General features: G+C 40.3%; 2 protein-coding genes across 4 annotated transcripts in view; one reads left to right on the top strand and one right to left on the bottom strand.

Moving 5' to 3' along the window:
- KIF20B (kinesin family member 20B) overlaps positions 1 to 2,965 on the bottom strand; it is a 72,114-nt gene extending 69,149 nt beyond the window's left edge. Inside the window, exons 1-2 of the mRNA XM_060125574.1 lie at positions 2,860 to 2,965; positions 1,840 to 1,987 (exon numbers count right to left, since the gene is read on the bottom strand). Of these exons, the coding sequence (XP_059981557.1) occupies positions 1,840 to 1,986 (147 nt within the window). The 5' untranslated portion in view covers position 1,987; positions 2,860 to 2,965. The remainder of the gene's footprint in view (positions 1 to 1,839; positions 1,988 to 2,859) is intronic.
- A 2,682-nt stretch (positions 2,966 to 5,647) lies between these two features.
- PANK1 (pantothenate kinase 1) overlaps positions 5,648 to 18,196 on the top strand; it is a 111,259-nt gene continuing 98,710 nt past the window's right edge. For 2 of the 3 annotated variants that reach the window (XM_060126432.1, XM_060126429.1), the window contains exons 1-2: positions 5,648 to 5,783; positions 11,655 to 11,801. In XM_060126432.1, coding sequence (XP_059982415.1) covers positions 11,748 to 11,801 — 54 coding nt within the window. In that variant the 5' untranslated portion in view covers positions 5,648 to 5,783; positions 11,655 to 11,747. Of the gene's footprint in view, positions 6,125 to 11,654; positions 11,802 to 18,196 lie in introns of all 3 variants that reach the window. The other variant, XM_060126430.1, reaches the window with a different exon arrangement.

The following is an 18,196-nucleotide window of genomic DNA, read 5'->3' as shown; positions in this document are numbered from 1 at the left end:
ATCAGTAATAAGACAAACGACCTAATTTTTTTAAGTAGGGAAATTATTTGAAGAGACATTTTACAAGAGAAGGTATAGGAATAGCCAAGAAATACTTGAAAAAGTGCTCATTTCGGGAAATGCAGACTAGAACCACAACAAGGTACTACTACACACTCATAAAATTACCAAGTGTTGGCAAAGAGGTGGAAGAACTGGAACCTGCATACATTGCTGGTGCTGGTACAGTCGTTTTGGAAAACAGTTTCAGTTTTCTTATGAAGTTAAATATGCACTTACCATGTGACCCACAATTACTCCTAAGTATCGACCCAAGAGAAATGAAAACAAAACATAAGTTCACAGAGAGGCTTGCACATAAACATTCAGAGAAGCATTATTTATAATGGCCTCAAAATGGAAATCACTCATATGTCCATCAAACTGTAAATGGATATGTGGCATATCTGCACAATGAACTACTCTTCAGCAATAAAAAGTAACAAATTACTGACACATGATGCGTGATGGATCTCAAAAACAACATGCTAAGTAGGGATCAGCAAATTTTTTGTGTGTAAAGAAAAAACACTTAATATTTTTAGGCTCTACAGACTGTCACAACTACTCAACTCTGCCACTCTGTTGCGAAAGCAGACCTAGAAAATAAGTAAACCAATGAATATGACTTGTGATATTTGATTTTTACGTCATGAAACATGATTTTTCTTTTGATTTTTTTTCTTCAACCATTTAAAAATATAAAAACCATTCTTAGCTTGTAAGCAATACAAAAACAGGAAATATAAAACCAGGCCATTATTTACCAACCCTTGTATTATGTGAAGGAAGGCACACACAAAAGTCTAGTAATGTATAATTCCATTTATACACCAAGAGGCATTTATCCCTTCCTCTCTTCTTTATCTATGATTAAATGAGCTAAAGTAGAAGAGCCTAGCACATGATGGGTATTAAATAATTATTATCCTTTTATATATGTTCCCTATACTCCTCTTTCCCCCTCCATCTTTCTTTATAAAATGGGTTAGTCCATCTCTCTAAGGCATTGAAATTAATAATCTAATCTGTAATAAATAGAATATAAATGGATTGAAAGTAAATGTATAAGAAAAAGTCTATAAACACAGCAAACATAGTGACAGTAGGTAGGGTAGTAAAAAGACTTATTTCTTAAACGCTACTAAGTTAATTTTTTTTTAATCTGCATTATTTTTTAAACTAAGGCCTGCAATTCCTAGGGGCATAGTGGAATATTTTACATTTCTGAGGGAACCACAGCAGTACTTGACACATGTTGAACACCACGAACTATTAGCTTGAAGAAGTTCAGTTTCAACCTTAGATCACACTATTTCTTTTGATGATGTCATATCTTAGTGAAGCTGGATTTTCCAGTGGTGGTTGTGATAGCAAGCAAGTACGACCCCAAAACAATGAAGAACAGGAAATGCAGGTGGCAGTGTCTAATTTGATTCCAAAGCTTGAGAAGTTGTGCAGCACCCCAAATGCACACATTGCCCATTAGTAAGTAACCGTGGTTATTGAAAACTAATATTTAAAAATTTCATAAGTTATTTTTTTCTCAAATGGCTACTAAGTCAGGGCATAAATAGTCATTAAGATGTCTGCACCTACTACGTGAAAAGGAACTGTTATGTATTTAGGGCACCATGAAAAAATTGCTGAGATAGAAGTTTGCCTTAAACCTACAAAGTTTGGAAAGCTCTGCTCTAGTTGTACCTGTCCACAAGTGTGTGTGTGTGTGTGTATGTGTGTGTGTGTGTGCCCATTTGCTCTCAATCATGATGATCAACATAATACTTTTCTTGTACTTACCTCAGTGTTTGAAGCAACTAAGGAAAATTCACGAGAGAGGTCAAGCTTAATGCCATCAAAATTTATTTCCGAAGGCCTCGCAACTGGGTCAGCACTGAAAACATAAGATGGTCTAGGCACCCCATCTTGATTTACATTAGATTCCATTCTGCAAGAATAACAGTAACTTCCTTAGATAACCTTAATAAATCATATATCCATAGTTTATAAAGTCTGTGAGTCCAGCCCACTACTTCTTGCCATGTAACTACACTTCCAAAAGGAAAACATTAGACTATTTCATCTATAACATGATGACCCATGGAAAGGACAAGACAATTTTTTACAGATTTTAAATCAAATAATACTGGATACAGCCTACCACTACTATTCATGTGCTGCAACCTATGGGGAGATTCAGCCAAAGAGATTTCATGAGTAAAGGTAACCCATAAAATAAGAGAGTATAAAACACTCAGACTCTGCCTGAAATCCTCTCAGAAATCAAACAGTAAGGGCGGAGTAAATTATAATCTTGTGTTATTTTAGTTATTTAGTGTCTTCTGAAGAATGTTACTTACAGACTTTGTAATGTTTTAGCAATTAGGAGTCGGTAATCTGGACAATTACTTTCAACTGAATTCTTCCAAATAATGCAAGTAAAAAGTGAAATAACGTATGTGAACGTATTCAAAACAGTACCTGATACATCACAGGTTTTAAAAATTAAGGCGAACATGGAATAATGCATCAGTAAACTATTACAACTAAATTAAACATCAAGTCACTAAATTTAAAGGTAAACTTAGGAGTAATCTTCACTGATAAAATATTAACATTAAAATATTTACTGAAAATCTACTAGGCGAACAATACCAGGGAGAAATGGAGAGAGCACTCTATTCTTTGATTATGAAATATTCAGAACAGTGACTGCCCACTAGAGTTCCTGGTTCAAGAAGGTAGTTAGTAATGGGCAACCATGGGGGTTAAATAAATGAGCCAAAGATGGCCCCTGTATACTGGCCCTGCATTGTTTACTTCTTCACAGCAGGCCAAGATCATTAGTTCAAAAACAACTGAGGGGCTTTCCTGGTGGCGCAGTGGTTGAAAGTCCGCCTGCCGATGCAGGGGACGCGGGTTCATGCCCTGGTCCGGGAAGAGAGAGGCCACAACAGTGAGAGGCCCGCGTACCGCAAAAAAAAACCCAAAAAAACCACTGAGGTGTCAAACTCAAATTTTTACACATCTGTTTGCTTTACATATAGCCAAAATAAGCTCATTTTTAGCCATTTAGAGCCCAACTGGTTCCCACATCCCATGAAACTGCACCCAACCATCTGCTAGCCACAGATAAAAGCCAGGACTATAAGACCCCAAGCCACTGCTACCCTTTGGAGGTCTCTGACATAGTGACTCCTGCTGCTGAGCAATATATCACTTACACAGAGCTCCCTCTCCTATCACCCCCACCCCTCCCCAATTCCCTTACCCTCTTCCCCTTCTAGGTGACTGGCCCTTCACTCTAGTCTCTGGAAAGTCTCATGCTGTGGGCAACTTGCCAAGCACGCAAAGTGCCTGTCAAAGTGCTACCCCAGTAAAGCTCCTCGTACGTTACTGCCACCTTGCGGTGTATCTTTTTCCTTGATCAGTCCTGAAACCCCCAAATTCAATACAACAGGGCTGTTTTTGGTTTTGTTTTTCCTAAATTGCAAAGAGTTAAAGAAATTACACATTTACCTTCAACAAAACCCAGCAAACTACAAGATCACCAATCATACAATTAAGTAAGTTTAATATCTTTATTGCTTTTTTTATTGTATAATCAGAGATGTAATCAAAATGAGAAAATTACTTAAATGCAGTTTGATAGAGTATTTCAAACATGCAATTTATGGGTGAAAATTAAGAAAAAAAGTATCTGATAGAATAAAAAATAAACACTGATCTAGAATATGGGAGGAAAGTGTGCAAAAATATGAAAGTACTGGCTTGACATTTCGTAACTCAAATTTCATAGAAATGCCCAGGAAACTGGAAGGTAAGCTTCAATCTTTGCTTTCAATGAATTTTTGGTTAAAAAAAACATACTGATAAATCTTTTATGAAATTACTAAGTTAAAAAGAATATTGTACCTCCTTAAAAAAGTAAGGTTACAGTAGTTTGTACGTGCTCATACGTTCAGTTTTCAATGAATAAACTGCCGTTTAACAATTATAAAATTAATGAGATGTACTATCACTTCCTATACTTTTAGTTAACTTCTACTTATGTGTGGCCTCCCTAACTAGACTAGAAACTTCTTGAGGGCAAGGACCTTGTCTTATACTACTCTGTATCCCCTACAACAAATTCAGAGATTTATGTAGTGATAAAAACTCCCTGTATAGTGGCTTAATAATAATAAATAAAATCCTCTCTGCAAAAAAAAAAAAATTGGTCTTACTCTTTTCTGATATTATCTTTAGCAACAGCAAGGTTCAAGACCTCATTTCTCATTTCGGAAGGCTGTTCCCACGACTGAGAAACAGCATCTTTTATCTTCTCTCCAGTGAGATTTCATGGTTGAAGACTGATGAAAAATAAAATCTGCTACTGAATGACGTTTCTGAATGTCATCCACAAAATATAGTCTCAAAAAAAGTCTTCACAACTGATGAGTCCTTTATATTATTTTGCAAGCTGAAGTCTCAGGTCTTGGATATCTAATAAAAAGTACACACTGTTATGCTGCTTCGGGGTGAACATGCTACCTTGTTTTAAGAACAAAAACAAACCTGAGTTTGATCACCTTGGGGATTAAAAACAAGCTAACCTATAAGGCATGACCTTTTGTCAATTAGTCCTTCAGTAAGGAATATTAAAGAGCTGCACCAGGCAGGAATCACTGAGCCAAAAAGTAGAACGAGATGGGGGAAACTTCCCAAACGAGGCGATGACAGCAGTCACTGCACTCGTCACACACACCCCCTTCCGCTTAGCACTGCAAAGCCCAAGAAGGGCAAGCCCCGGGCACCGGCAGCAGCCTGTAAATAACTGCACGGACGGCCACCACAGGGTCCCCATCCCTCCCAAATAACAGCACGTCACTTGCCGAGCAAACTGCTCACCTTAGGGATTCAGGACACCAGATTTGGCAATGGACGCCCGGTCCTCAACACTAACAGCAGCAACAATAATAAAAATATTAATGATTGCAAATACTTAGTGCCTACTATACACCGGCACTTTCTAACAGGTTTACATATTATCATTTTATCTTCATAAGAGCCCGAAGAGGTAGGTTCTATTATTACCCCCTCTTACAGATGAGGAAACTGGCCCAGAAAGATTAAAGACGTTGCCTTGCGTCACACAGCCAATAAGCGGCGGAGACCAGATTTAAACCTTAACACGAGTACAACGGCTCAACCCCCCACAGAAGCGCACCCGGTGGCCCAGGCGTCTTCATTGCTCCGCAACCCAGTTCCTGAGAGTAACCTCAGGGATGTTCCGAGCCCCGTCGGAAGGTGCTCACACTGCCTGAGACCTTTCCTCACCTCACCTGGTATGTGAGCAGTCCCCCACCTCCTTCCGCGTACCCTCACCTGCAAACGTTGCCCCGCCGGCCCAACCTGGGAGCAGCGCCGAGTTATTTTCGTTTTCAAATTCAAACGGAACGCTGGGAGTGGGCGGAGCTTCCGGAACGACGCCCCGGAGCGCAGCCGGCTAGAGCTGTGGGCTTCCCTCCCACCCGCTCCCGGGAGAAGCTTTCAAATTTGGGGGCGGGGCTCGGAATGCCGGGCGACCAATGGGCGGAAGCGGCCTGGTGCGCGGCCAGTGGGCGGAGTTTCCCTGGGGCTCTGCTTGCCGGGCTAGGTAGGGCGCTGCCTCGGGGGCTGCGGTGGGTACCACCCTCTGTTGGCGGCGGCGCGGATCTCGGATTCCATCCTGGAGACAATAAAGACGTGGCGGAGGCCCCGAGGTGAGGTAGCTGCCACCCTTAGCCCCGCGACTATACTAGGAACCAGCCAACGAATGGCAGGCCTTGTCCTTGCGGGCCGGAATAGGCTCCGCATCGGGAGAGTCACTTAGAATGAGCGCTGCCCGCACTCCGAGGGTCACTTCCTTCGCTGCATGATCCTACCTGTCGTCCACAGCGGCCCTCGTGGACGAGATACATTTTTCCCAGAAAAGATTTTCAAAAGCATTCTTTCTCTTTTTGTTTTTGCCATTCTGAAAATATAATGCAACTACCGGCGTGAGGCGCTGTACTGTGACATTCTATCTTCCATGCATAGGCAAGGTCTTTGCTGTGCCCGAAATGTAAGTGCCAGTACATCTTATCTGCTTCTTTTAAAGTGATCCTCTTCTTTTGATGCGGTGTTATTACAGTCATATGACAAGTATTTACTACTTAGGCCATCTCTCCCTGCTGTACTTCATTTTAAAGAAAAGTAACTGCTAACGTTAATTGAGCATTTACCTTGTGCCAGTCATGGTGCTAAGCATTTAAAACTGATTGTCGTACTGATCCTGAGAACAACCCTGTGAGGTAGGTACTGTTATTATGCCCCTTTTATAGGTTTCGAGGAAACTGAGTTCATATGATTAAGTAATTTGCTCAAAGGCATACAGCTATTAATGGTGGAACTGGGATTTTAAACTCAGCTGAATGACTTCAAGACCCACCCTCTCACATGTGATCTTATTTTTGACTCTTTTACTTGGTTAGTAGCATTTGTAGAATAGTACCTGGTTTGATGAGCTTACTGTCTTCCTTTTCTTATTCTATATTTATATTTCCCATAACCTCCCCCTTCCTTCTCTAACTTCCCACTGCCTGCTTATTCAGTTTGCCTTCTTTATCCACAAAAAAATCATATTTGTGGTGAGCTAGTTTGGAGTAGAGAAAAGGATGCAGGACCAGGAGTAAAAATGAACAGAGAAAGTAGGTGTGAAAGGGAAGAAAGGAGGGAAGATAGAATAAAACTGTGCTCTACTGTTCCGGCTGGAACTTAAGTCTTTAGGGGCCGCCATGCCAAAGTCTCCATTTCTCCTTCAGGCACTTCTACCCCTAAATCTGCCCTTCCTGCCGTACCTCATAATGCCTTTATTGCTTTTACTAGCTGTTACTGATTTCCAGCTCCAGGTGCTACATTTATTTATGTTCAATAGATATTTATTGAAAACCTTCTATGTGCCAAACACTAGGCTAGGAGTCAGTTGAAACGGTGGAGGAGAGCTAGGAAAACAGACCCTAACCCTCCAGGAGCTTATATTCTAATAATTGAGAAAAAATTGCAAAGACAAATAATTGAGAAATTACAACTGTACTGAGTGGTTTGAAAGAAATGTTTAGAGCTGAAAGACTATGTCACAGGGGAACCTGAGCAAATAATGTTTGATCTGGATCTCCAAGGGTCATTCGGCGTTAACTAGGTTTAAAAAAGAGAGGAGGGCTTCCCTGGTGGCGCAGTGGTTGAGAGTCCGCCTGCCGATGCTGGAGACGCGGGTTTGTGCCCCGGTCCGGGAGGATCCCACATGCCGCGGAGCGGCTGGCCCCGTGAGCCATGGCCGCTGAGCCTGCGCGTCCGGAGCCTGTGCTCCGCAGTGGAAGAGGCCACAGCAGTGAGAGGCCCGCGTACCGCAAAAAAAAAAAAAAAAAGAGACGAGTAAGCACTCCAGGCATAAGGAATGTAATACCAGGCACAGGGGCAGGATAAATACTATACAAAATCCAATGGATTCTCTGTCTTATTTTATTCTAGCTCCCAGAAGCATTCCACACAGTTTGTTTCATCCACACAGTTAAATGTTTCAGCCTTGAAACTTCACTTGGCCTCTGGGTCAGCAGAAGGTCATTCTCTCCTTGTTGACTCTTAACCTTACCAGCTGCCCAGCTTAGTCTTCTTTTCTGTCTCTTCTGCCTAAACTCTAAATTATGGGAATCCTCAGAGCTTGGTTTTGAGCTTCCCCTCTCCTCCACCTTTTTCTCTCCTCTACGGTATTCCTCTTGGCAAACTCATCAACTCCCATGGATTTAAATATCTTTATACTGATAACTCCTAAATTCCTTATCCTCCCCAGACGTCTCCTCTGAACTTCAACCAAAAGCAAATATCTCATTATCCACTTATCATCTCCACTTGGATGTATAACAGACATCTCTAACTTAACATATTCAGTATGGGACCTTGATTTTTCATTCCAAAACTTAAAGCCTCTCCTCCCAAATCTCTGTCTCAGTAAACGACACCACCATGTATCTACCCAGTTACTCATGAGAAAGAATCATTTTTGAGTCCTCCTTTTTCCCCACCACTCTCATCCAGCTCATAAATGTATCTGTTGTACGTTTGTGTTATAAGTGAAATAAATACTCCTTTCCCTTTTCATTGCTCCGACCACTGCAGCCTCCCATCTGTCTACCTGCTTCAGGTCCTGTTCTCCATTCTTTATAGGGCAACGAAACCAATCTTAAAATGGAAATGATCATGTCAGTCCCTAGCTTAAAGCCCTTCAATGCATTTTTAGAATAAAATAATATTTATATGGTTCAGTGAAGAAAAAGTGCAAAAGAATATACAAAGTATGCTAACTTTTGTGTAAGCAAGAAGGAGAAATGAGAGTCTACATACTTATATGTATGTATACCACACACCCATTTTTGGCCTATTTTTGAAGATAGAAATACAAAAACTATAAAACAGAAAATTAGTTGAAAATGGTTATCTATAGGAGATGGGAATATTTTGCAAGGATTAGTGATAGGAGTGTGGCTCTCTGAATAAACTTCTTTTTTAAAAAAAGAGGACTTCCCTGGTGGCGTGGTGGTTAAGAATCCACCTGCCAATGCAGGGGACATGGGTTCGATCCCTGGTCCGGGAAGATCCCACATGCCGCAAAGCAGCTAAGCTCATGCACCACAACTACTGAGCCTGCTCTCTAGAGCCCACAAGCCACAACTACTGAGCCCATGTGCCACAACTACTGAAGCCCGTGTGCCTAGACCCTGTGCTCCAAAACAAGAGAAGCCACTGCAGTGAGAAGCCCAAGCACTGCAACGAAGAGTAGCGCCTGCTCACCGCAACTAGAGAAAGCCCACGTGCAGCAACGAAGACCCAATGCAGTCAAAAATAAATAAAATAAATTAAAAAAAAAGAGTTTTGCCTTTTCAAAAAATTAAATCTAAAACAATGGAAATAAAAGCAAGCCCTAAAATTTAACACAAAGAAAGAGATGAACTTACCTGTATATCAAATTGTCAGCATAGCCACACAGAGAAAAAGAACTTCTTCAATTAACTTGAGCGTAGTACTCTATATACTGGAGTTAGGAGTTGTGGGATCCAATGTAAGAGCAAAAGAAATGTAAAGACATCTATAACTTGGTTTAGTAGGTTTGATGTTTAAAGTGGTATTGGTTTAGTAATCTTGAAGCTATCATACATGTGTTATAGGAAAAAGCAAAGGAGTAAATATATTCATGTTGTTTGGTACCAGGGTTCTCACTGTGGGAGAAGGGAAATAACAAATATTGTATGATAGAAAGTAAGGAAGAACCCCATGATGATGGATTTGAGTTGGTAGTAGAATTACATTATTATTATTTTTTTTATCTTAATTGGGTCCACTGAGAGGGCCTGAAGGTCTGGAAGCCCTGGCACCCCAGTAACAATGAGCACCCCTAGGACCAAGCCACACAAATGGTTTCTAAATACCACTTATCACTAAAAGGAACCAGTACTCCTTGGAGAAAAGGCTGATTCCAGGACTGGAGCAGGGAAATTATAAAGTGAGCCTAGAACATTCTTGTCAGAAAGCAAAGAAGTCCTTAGAGATTAATAGGGTCATTCCAAAAGGACACTGGATCTGGCCTAAAGGGGCTTCCACTAACCATGCTTGGAACAATTTGAACCTCAAAAAGAATAAGAATAATGATGGTAATAGATTAAAACAGGTTTAATTTTTTTTTTTTTGCGGTACGTGGGCCTCTCACTGTTGTGGCCTCTCCCGTTGCGGAGCACAGGCTCCGGACGCGCAGGCTCAGCGGCCATGGCTCACGGCCCTAGCCGCTCCGCGGCATGTGGGACCTTCCCGGACTGGGGTACGAACCCGTGTCCCCTGCATCGGCAGGCGGACTCTCAACCACTGTGCCACCAGGGAAGCCCAGGTTTAATTTTTTAAGTCCTCTTCGTTAGCGGGGTGTATGGGGGAGAAAAGGACTAACAATGAAAAGCTCTTCTTTACACAAGAATGCCAGTTAATGAATGCAAAAAGAATAATAAAATATTCCCCATATTGCAACTCCCATTGTAAAAATTGACATAGATAAAGCTTATCAAAGAATACTAAAACAATGGATAAAGGATGCTAAACCATTGGCTAAAAGGTTGTTGGGGAGCAGGATATTAACACTACCTCAAAGAATCACCCTAGAGATTAACTCTTAATTAGGGGAAAAGGTAACTTTACAATGTAGAGATTTATTTATGAGACATACCTTGATCAATTGAGGAAACAACATCACCAGTAATGGGACTGTCTATCACCTGGTACTATTTGTGCCAGCAATGTTTAACCTGAATCTAATCACGAGGAAACAATCAGAAGGTAGAGCATCTTACAAGACAACAGACCCAGGGTCTTCAAAAATGTCAGTGTTCGGGAAAGAGAAAATCAAAAGGTGGTGGATTGCTTTAGTCAGGAGAGAGGTGTTGCTAAATGAAATTCATGAATCTTGATTGGTTCATAAATCTTTTAAAAAGTAACTGCAAAAACCAATTTGTGGACAATTGTGGAAATACAGATATGGACTACAACGTAGATGATACTGAATCAGTATTAAATTTTGGACGTGTGATAATTTGTGACTATGTAGAAGCCTGTCTTTGTTTTGGGAATATGTTTGCTTCAGTATTTAGCAGCAAAGTGTCACAGTGTCTGCAACTACTTACCTTCAGAAGATTTGGGGAAAAAATAAAACAAAAACAAAATAGAAAGATGTTAGGGAGAACAAAAGAACAGAGAAAATAGAACCAAAAAAGCAAATGTGGCAAAAGTTAATAATTTGTGGATCTAAATAAAGGGTATAACGATGTACATTGTGCCACTCTTTCAACTTTTCAAAACAGCTTGGAGCTTTTCTAAAATAAAAAGAAGAGGGAAAAAACTTCCTAATTCTTTACAATGGCCTACCAGGCCCTACAGGACCAGGCGCCAGCCAGTCTCACTCCCCACTTTCTTACCTTTGTGCAGTGAGTTGATCTACTCTGGGTACTGCAAACACACCAGGCTGTTTCCAGCATATGTGAACTTTGCATGGGTTCTGTCCACCTGAATTCTCTCCTCCCCATTCATCATGTGGCTCACTTCTCTTCCTCCTTTACATCTCATCTATATAATGTTACCTGCTTAGAGAAGATTTTCTGTCCATCTTATCTCAAATGACCCTCTTTTTATTTGCGGGCTCAATTCCATTTTCCTGCTTTTTACCACCAGCAATTATTATATTTTTTATAATAATTATTATATGTTTGGTTTTTGTTGCCATTGTTCTCCCACCTCCTAAAGGTAAGTTCTATGAGTACAAGAACTGTGTTTCTCTCTGTCACTGATGTATCCTCAATGACTCCATAAATACGTGGTGATCAAATAAATATTTGCTGAACAATGAACGAAGGCTGACCTGCCTGGGGTGGGTAGATACCACGGAGAGGGCCAAGGCTAGATCCCACAAGACTTAGTCAGCTCAGTTACTGATTTGGGTCCTTATTCTAAGAACAATGAGAACTCAATGGACTGTTGTAAGCGTGTGCACCATACAATACAATTTGCCTCTGTGTTTTGAAAAGGTTAATCTGGAGCAGAGAATAGAGGCAGCCAAGGAGAATGCCGTTGAACCAGCTAGGAGGCTATTGCAGGCATCCCAGCAAGAGGTGACAATAATGTGGACTTGGGAGATGCCTGAGCAGATGCAGAAGACTGGACGGATTTCAGAGGTACTTTTTTCCTACGTTTTCCATTTCAGCACCAGCCACTGGGTTTTCCCTTAGAAACATAGAGCCAGCTTGACTGGGAGATGCTTAAGATTTAGTCCCCATTCCGAATAATTCCCTTGAAGTGAACATTAGCATAAGATGAAAAAATTGTTAAGTTACGTCAAGCCGATGGTCACAGCGTCTACTGGTAGTAATAGCTAACTTTTTATGTGCCAGATGCTATTCTAAGCACTTTACACTCATTCAATCCTACATGCCCTATATTTTGTTATTAGTTTCCTGCATTTAACTGAGGAGCAAACTGAGACATGGCACTATTGAGGAATAGTAAAGGTATCTGCTACGTGGAGGTGTTAGGTTTAGTTCAGGTAATGTTTGTGAAGTACTTATAAAAGTGGCTGGCACATGTTAAATAATAATTTGTTGTATAAACAGTAAACAATGGAATTGGAATTGGAATCTGGGTAGTTTGGCTGTAGAGTCTGTGCAATTAACCACTGCATTCTACTGCCTCTTAAAGTTTGGACTGAACACCCTTGGAATGCTATTAAAAAGACTGAGTGCCTAGCTCCTGCTGCAAAGCCACCTTCAAACGCAGGACAAACAGTTTTACAATCCCAAAACTCGATATGTATTGATTACAAAGATTTGAATAACAGGTTCAATGAACATTTATCGAGCACCCATTATGCAGCAGGTATCTCTACCCTTAAGACGTCTTCAGTTTAGAGCAAGCCTTTCTCAGTCTGAGATTTCAGGAGTTAATCCCTAAGGCACCCACTGTATGTAATGCATTAATTTCACTCCTGTGTCTCTAGAACGGTATTACTTCTGTACCATCCTGAGAAAATTGGAAAAATAGTAACACAAATAATCCTTTTATGTCCTGTGGTTTATATGGGGAACGCCATGCACAGTTTCAAAACAGTATGACAAATGTTATGGTAGAAGTGTACAAGGAGTAATAGCTGCAGAATGAGTATGATTTAAGAGTGACACCTCTGAAGTTAGGCAGATCTGAATTTGAATATAAGCTCAGCCACTTACAGGAAGTGACCTCAGGAAAGACATTTAACTTCTTAAAGTCCCATAAAGGTGTGAGGATTAAAATAGCATTTGTGAGTTATTTAGTAAGGTCCTGACGCATCGTGTGTTTCATTATGGTGGTTATTTTCATCGTCTGCTTATTAAGTCACTGGAATGCAAGCTCATGAATGTCTGTCTAGGACCACTATAGCCCTGACACCTAGGACAGTGCCTTGCATATAACAGCCATTGGATAAATATTTTTTGTATTTAATTAATAAATGGCATCCAGCAAGGAAGATCTCATAAAGTGGCATGTAGGCTAAAATGAATGAATGGGATTTGCCAGTGAATTGCAGAGGGAAGCCCTTCCCGGCAATGAAAACGTATGAGGCAATGAGAAAAAAGACAAGAGCACACAAAAGTTTACAAAAACTGTAAGTACATAGTTCTGTAAAACTGTGAGTATAGCGAAAGTGGATAATGTCAGGAGATGAAAAATGTAGGTGGGACCTAGAGCATGAAGAGCCTTGTATAACTGCTAAAAAGAGTTGAACTACTAGAGTTTATAGGGCATAGGAGGCTGTGCCCAGCAGAGACATGGAGGGAAAAGTGGAGGAAGAGAAGCAGCAGAAAGAATTAGGTCTATAATATCTCAGTCTCATGATCTGGGAGTCAAGATATGAAGGACAAGACATAGAAGTTTATTATTTATAGGTGCAAAGGTAACCAGTAGAGGCAGAAAAATAACCATAATTCTCTTGGCTAAATGCTTCTCTGTCATTGTAGGAAGTAAATAGATAATATCTATAATTGATACATGAAGAGATAACATTAGGAGCATGCTATATTCAAAGATATGTCAAAAGAACCAAAAGTAAATCATAAGGGTGATTGCTTCTGGGAAGCAGGGCTGGAGTTGTAGGCAGGGGAAGCTTTTCGTTATAAACCTTTTTCAAATTTGTAGTAAACATTTTCTAATGTAATGTGTCAGAGCAAAGACACATTTCTTTATTAAGCACTTACTCTGTGTCAGCTGTAAGACCCCATCATCTTAGTGAAGGAGGCTCCCCACTCCTGAGTCTGCAGAGGTTGCATCTTTTGCCATCTTTCTAAAACATGCTAAACTACTATGTGCCTGAGAGCTTCTGCACTTTCTGTTCCCTCTATCTGTTCCTTCCAAATGTCTCTGCATGACTAAGTCCACCTCATTATTCAATGTTACCCTCCCCAAAGAGGCTGTCTTTGCCCACCCTCCCTGCAGTTGCTCCCTTCACCCTCCAACCAGTCACTTTCAATCCAGTTGGCCTCTTTTACTTTCTTCATGACACTTACAATAACTGAAATTACCTTATTTATCTGTTTACACTATGTCTTCCCCCACCACAGTGCAAGCTTATGAGACAGAGACCTCATCCATCTTGTTTACTGTGTCCCTAGTACCTAGGACAGTGCGTGGCACATATTAGGTGCTCAATAAATATTCATTAGGTATTCAATAAAATTTTATTAATTGGATGTATAGATGAATTAGTACTGTGCATTTTCCTATATGCCATCTCATTTAGTCTTAAGACCCTAATACTTCTCCAGTATAAATATATACATGTAAATATATATACACACACACATACACCAGAGGTGGGTTTCCCAGTCCAGACTCTTCCAAGTGCCAAAACTGTGGCTTCTCTTTCTTCTTCATTTTCAATGTCCTCTGGTGGTGAAGGATCTCACACTATTTTGAAAAGATGTTTTGTGTCCTGTTAACAAGGGTAAAATTAACAGACAGCAGTTCACGTGGGAGGCTACCAAAGTCGTAGGACACAGGTGGACATCCTTCACCTGGATGAGCTAAGAGGCCGAGCGCAGGTGCTGTGATGACCTGACAGTGATGACAGTAGCACCTGTGGCTCTTCTACACAAAGAGGCATGCTCACTTGAATGGTGGGGATGGGCTGCAGTCACTGGCCTCCCTTCCACATAGCTCTCCAGGGTTGGTCAGCAACCATCTCACATGGGCTCCCTCCCCACTCTGCCCTTTTGTGGAAGCCAGTCAATTGAATATTAAATGTCTCTTTCTCTTTGAATCCATGATCTAACAATCTCAGTTGTCCACAAGTCAACATGGATACATGTAACTACACGGAAGTGTGGGGCAAGAAAGAAAAACACAGCATTAATATTTCAGGACCTTTTCTCACTGCAAATATGAAAAACCACAACATTCTGTTACCAAAATGGAAATATTTAAAACCAAAATAGTACTATTTATACATCATATCTTGCATTGTTTTATAAATAGCACAAGGCAGTGCTAGTGGACCTCACATACATATTTTTTAACAACAATTATAGCCTTTCTGGTCAACTTTTCTATTCTAAAGACTTCTGTTTCTGATGAGCTATTTCAAGATTCTAGCTTCCTCAGAAGGAGGAAGCAGGATCGTGCCAATGTCATCTTTTTATTTTAGAAAATATTATCTTTATTATATGCTTTTCAGATTTCAGTTACTGAGAGAATAATGATGTCATGAATAGTTTGATTATTTTTTGGTTGAGGGAAGCCAATGAATTACTGTAATTAATTGATACATAATGAGACCAATTTTAGTAAATCCCTCAAAACATACAATCTTTGCTTTATGCCAACAGGGCCTTAGTGATATTGGGAGGGAAGAAGGGAAATGAGAAAGGGGAAAAAGAGGAAATGCATATTTGGATACTTTTTGTTTTCAGTCATCTAAAAGAATATTTCTGAGTCTTTAGTCACAGAGTTATAGAATATTAGAGACGTAAAGGGGCCTGCAAATTTATACAGTAAAGGGACCTGCAAATTTATACATTTATACAGTATTTTTTACAAACTTATCACGTTTTAAATATAGTTGTGTCAAAATTAAAGCTTTCCTTCATTGAATGCATGGAAAGTGGTCCTATCCTGTGGTCAACCAGACCACAAATGACAAAGCCATATGACCTAATTGACAAAGCCAGTCCTCATTTGCAAGCTACTCACTAAAATCCGACTTATTTTCTGTCAAAAAAAAGTCTTATTTTATTTTTCAGTTCAGATGTGTTAATATTTCATTTAAGCAATAGTATCAAAAACACTGAGAAGTTATAGAATCCATGTTGTACAATATATTTCTAAAAGCAATCAAGATTAAAATGATACAACTCTCATATAATTAATTTTACATTAGTTCATTGAAACAAAGTAATACATTTTTCATTACTTAATCTGCAGTAATACAATGTAGTACCCAGCTAAGAGTAGAAGTTATGCATGAATCAGGACCTATGAGAGCAGGTATGATATTCTTTAGGAAATGTACAATACATGATTCAAAATCTGAAATGCTTAATAAAAGTATACACTGTTTATATTAATCAGGGTAATTAAAGCTAGCTGCTGTAAAAAAAAACTCCACACTGTTTTTTTTTCTTAATTTTTTTTTTAATAAATTTATTTATTTTATTTTTGCTGCTGCTCGCAGGCTTTCTCTAGTTGCGGCGAGCGGGGGCTACCCTTCACTGCGGTGCGCGGGCTTCTCATTGCGGTGGCTTCTCTTGTTGCAGAGCATGGGCTCTAGGCACACGGGCTTCAGTAGTTGTGGCATGCGGGCTCAGTAGTTGTGGTCGCGTGCTCTAGAGCGCAGGCTCAGCAGCTGTGGAGCACGGGCTTAGTTGCTCTGTGGCATGTGGGATCTTCCTGGACCAGGGCTCGAAACCGTGTCCCCTGTACTGGCAGGCAGATTCTTAACCACTGCACCACCAGGGAAGCCCCACACTGTTTTATTTGTCATTCATTTCATAGCCCCAGTGAAAGTAGGGTGACTCCGGGGCAGCTGTCTTCAAAATAGCGGCTTGGTTCCTTTCATCTGGTAATCTTCAATATTGAACTCCATGGGCCCAGAAGAAGGGAAAGAGAGAGCTTGAATAATGGTGCTGGGGGAGTTTATAACGAGGCCTGGAAAGTGGTGTCCATTACTTCTGCTCATGTTCCTGTGATAGGAACCCAGGCATGTGGCCTCAATCTAACTGCAGGGGAGAAAGGGAAATGTGGTTTTCCTGCACACTCAGGAAGAAGAAGCCCAGCTGATGAGCACATAGCCCATCCCTGTCACATAGCTAATAACTAATTGGTCCAGCAGCTAGCAAATTCACATGTTGTTATTAGGAGATAGTAAAAAGTAAATAATTCAGAAGATGAAATAAAATGGGAATGTACTATAATCAGAATAAATATCTCATGATCTAGATTTGATAAAATAGGGTTTAGCTCCCTTATTGGATGATATACAACTAATCTGAGAAAAATCTTGTAAAAATCTTACCTGTGGGTGTTAATCAGTATCTTTAAAAATTTAGTATTCCTAAAAAAATCCAGTTACACTGAAAAATAATCGGCATCGCTACCACCACCGTTCATAGGCTATCTGAAGGTGCTTTCCTTTCTAGCTAATGACAAGGGCCAGGATGAGTATTTTTGAAATATCTGAAAAGAATTGCTTTCCTTTAAAAAGTTTTTTCAGCTGTGTTTGCTTTGCTCTCATAGAATTTTCAAGGGCATTGCATTCTTTGATTGCAGTCCAAAAAGGGCAGAAGTACAGTCACCCCCACTACCCATTCTGATTTAATTCAGAATATCCCAACATCAGCCCAAATACCCTGGTTCTAAAGCAACATTTTGCTCTTATCAGAAATATGTATAAGGAAGACAGGCATTGGGCAGTTTTTTTATGTGCTTTGATTAATTATTCAAGGAGGCTTCCCCAGTCATTTGAATTGTCCCTTTCTTAGGTAACCAGGAGATTTTTACATCTTGGGACAATGCACCGTAAGAAGATTCCAGATAAGTGAGCGTATGCCTTTCTTTTCTAAAGTAGGAGAATGGACCATAGTAAAGGGAGAGGTGGGAACATAGAATGTATGCTCAAGACAGAGGAAAGAGTATGTTTAAGCTGGGGGAAAAATAAATAGGGCTTTATTGTCAAGTAGACAGGTCAATTCCAGGCTCTGTCACTTAGAAGTTTGTGACACTGGACAAGGTCAACGGACCTTTCTGAGTCTGATGCTTCTTTCTTTTTTTTTTTTTGTTATTGGAGTATAGTTGCTTTACAGTGTTGTGTTAGTTACTGCTGTACAGCGAAGTGAATCAGCTCTATGTATACATAAACCCCTTCCCTCTTGGACCTCCCTCCCACTCCTCCCCCCATCCCACCTGTCTAGGTCATCAAATGCCAGCTTCTCTTGGGTACAGAAGGTACCAGTAAATGGTAGTTCTTATTACAATCTTACAGGAGAGACCCATGTAGAAAAATAACATGACCATGGCCTAGATCATAACAAATATGATCTCCTCTCCT

Source organism: Lagenorhynchus albirostris, chromosome 16 (genome assembly GCF_949774975.1).
Source record: "Lagenorhynchus albirostris chromosome 16, mLagAlb1.1, whole genome shotgun sequence".
Taxonomy (NCBI): domain Eukaryota; kingdom Metazoa; phylum Chordata; class Mammalia; order Artiodactyla; family Delphinidae; genus Lagenorhynchus; species Lagenorhynchus albirostris.
Note: the sequence above shows the minus strand (reverse complement) of the source record. Positions and strands in the feature narration are given on the sequence as shown.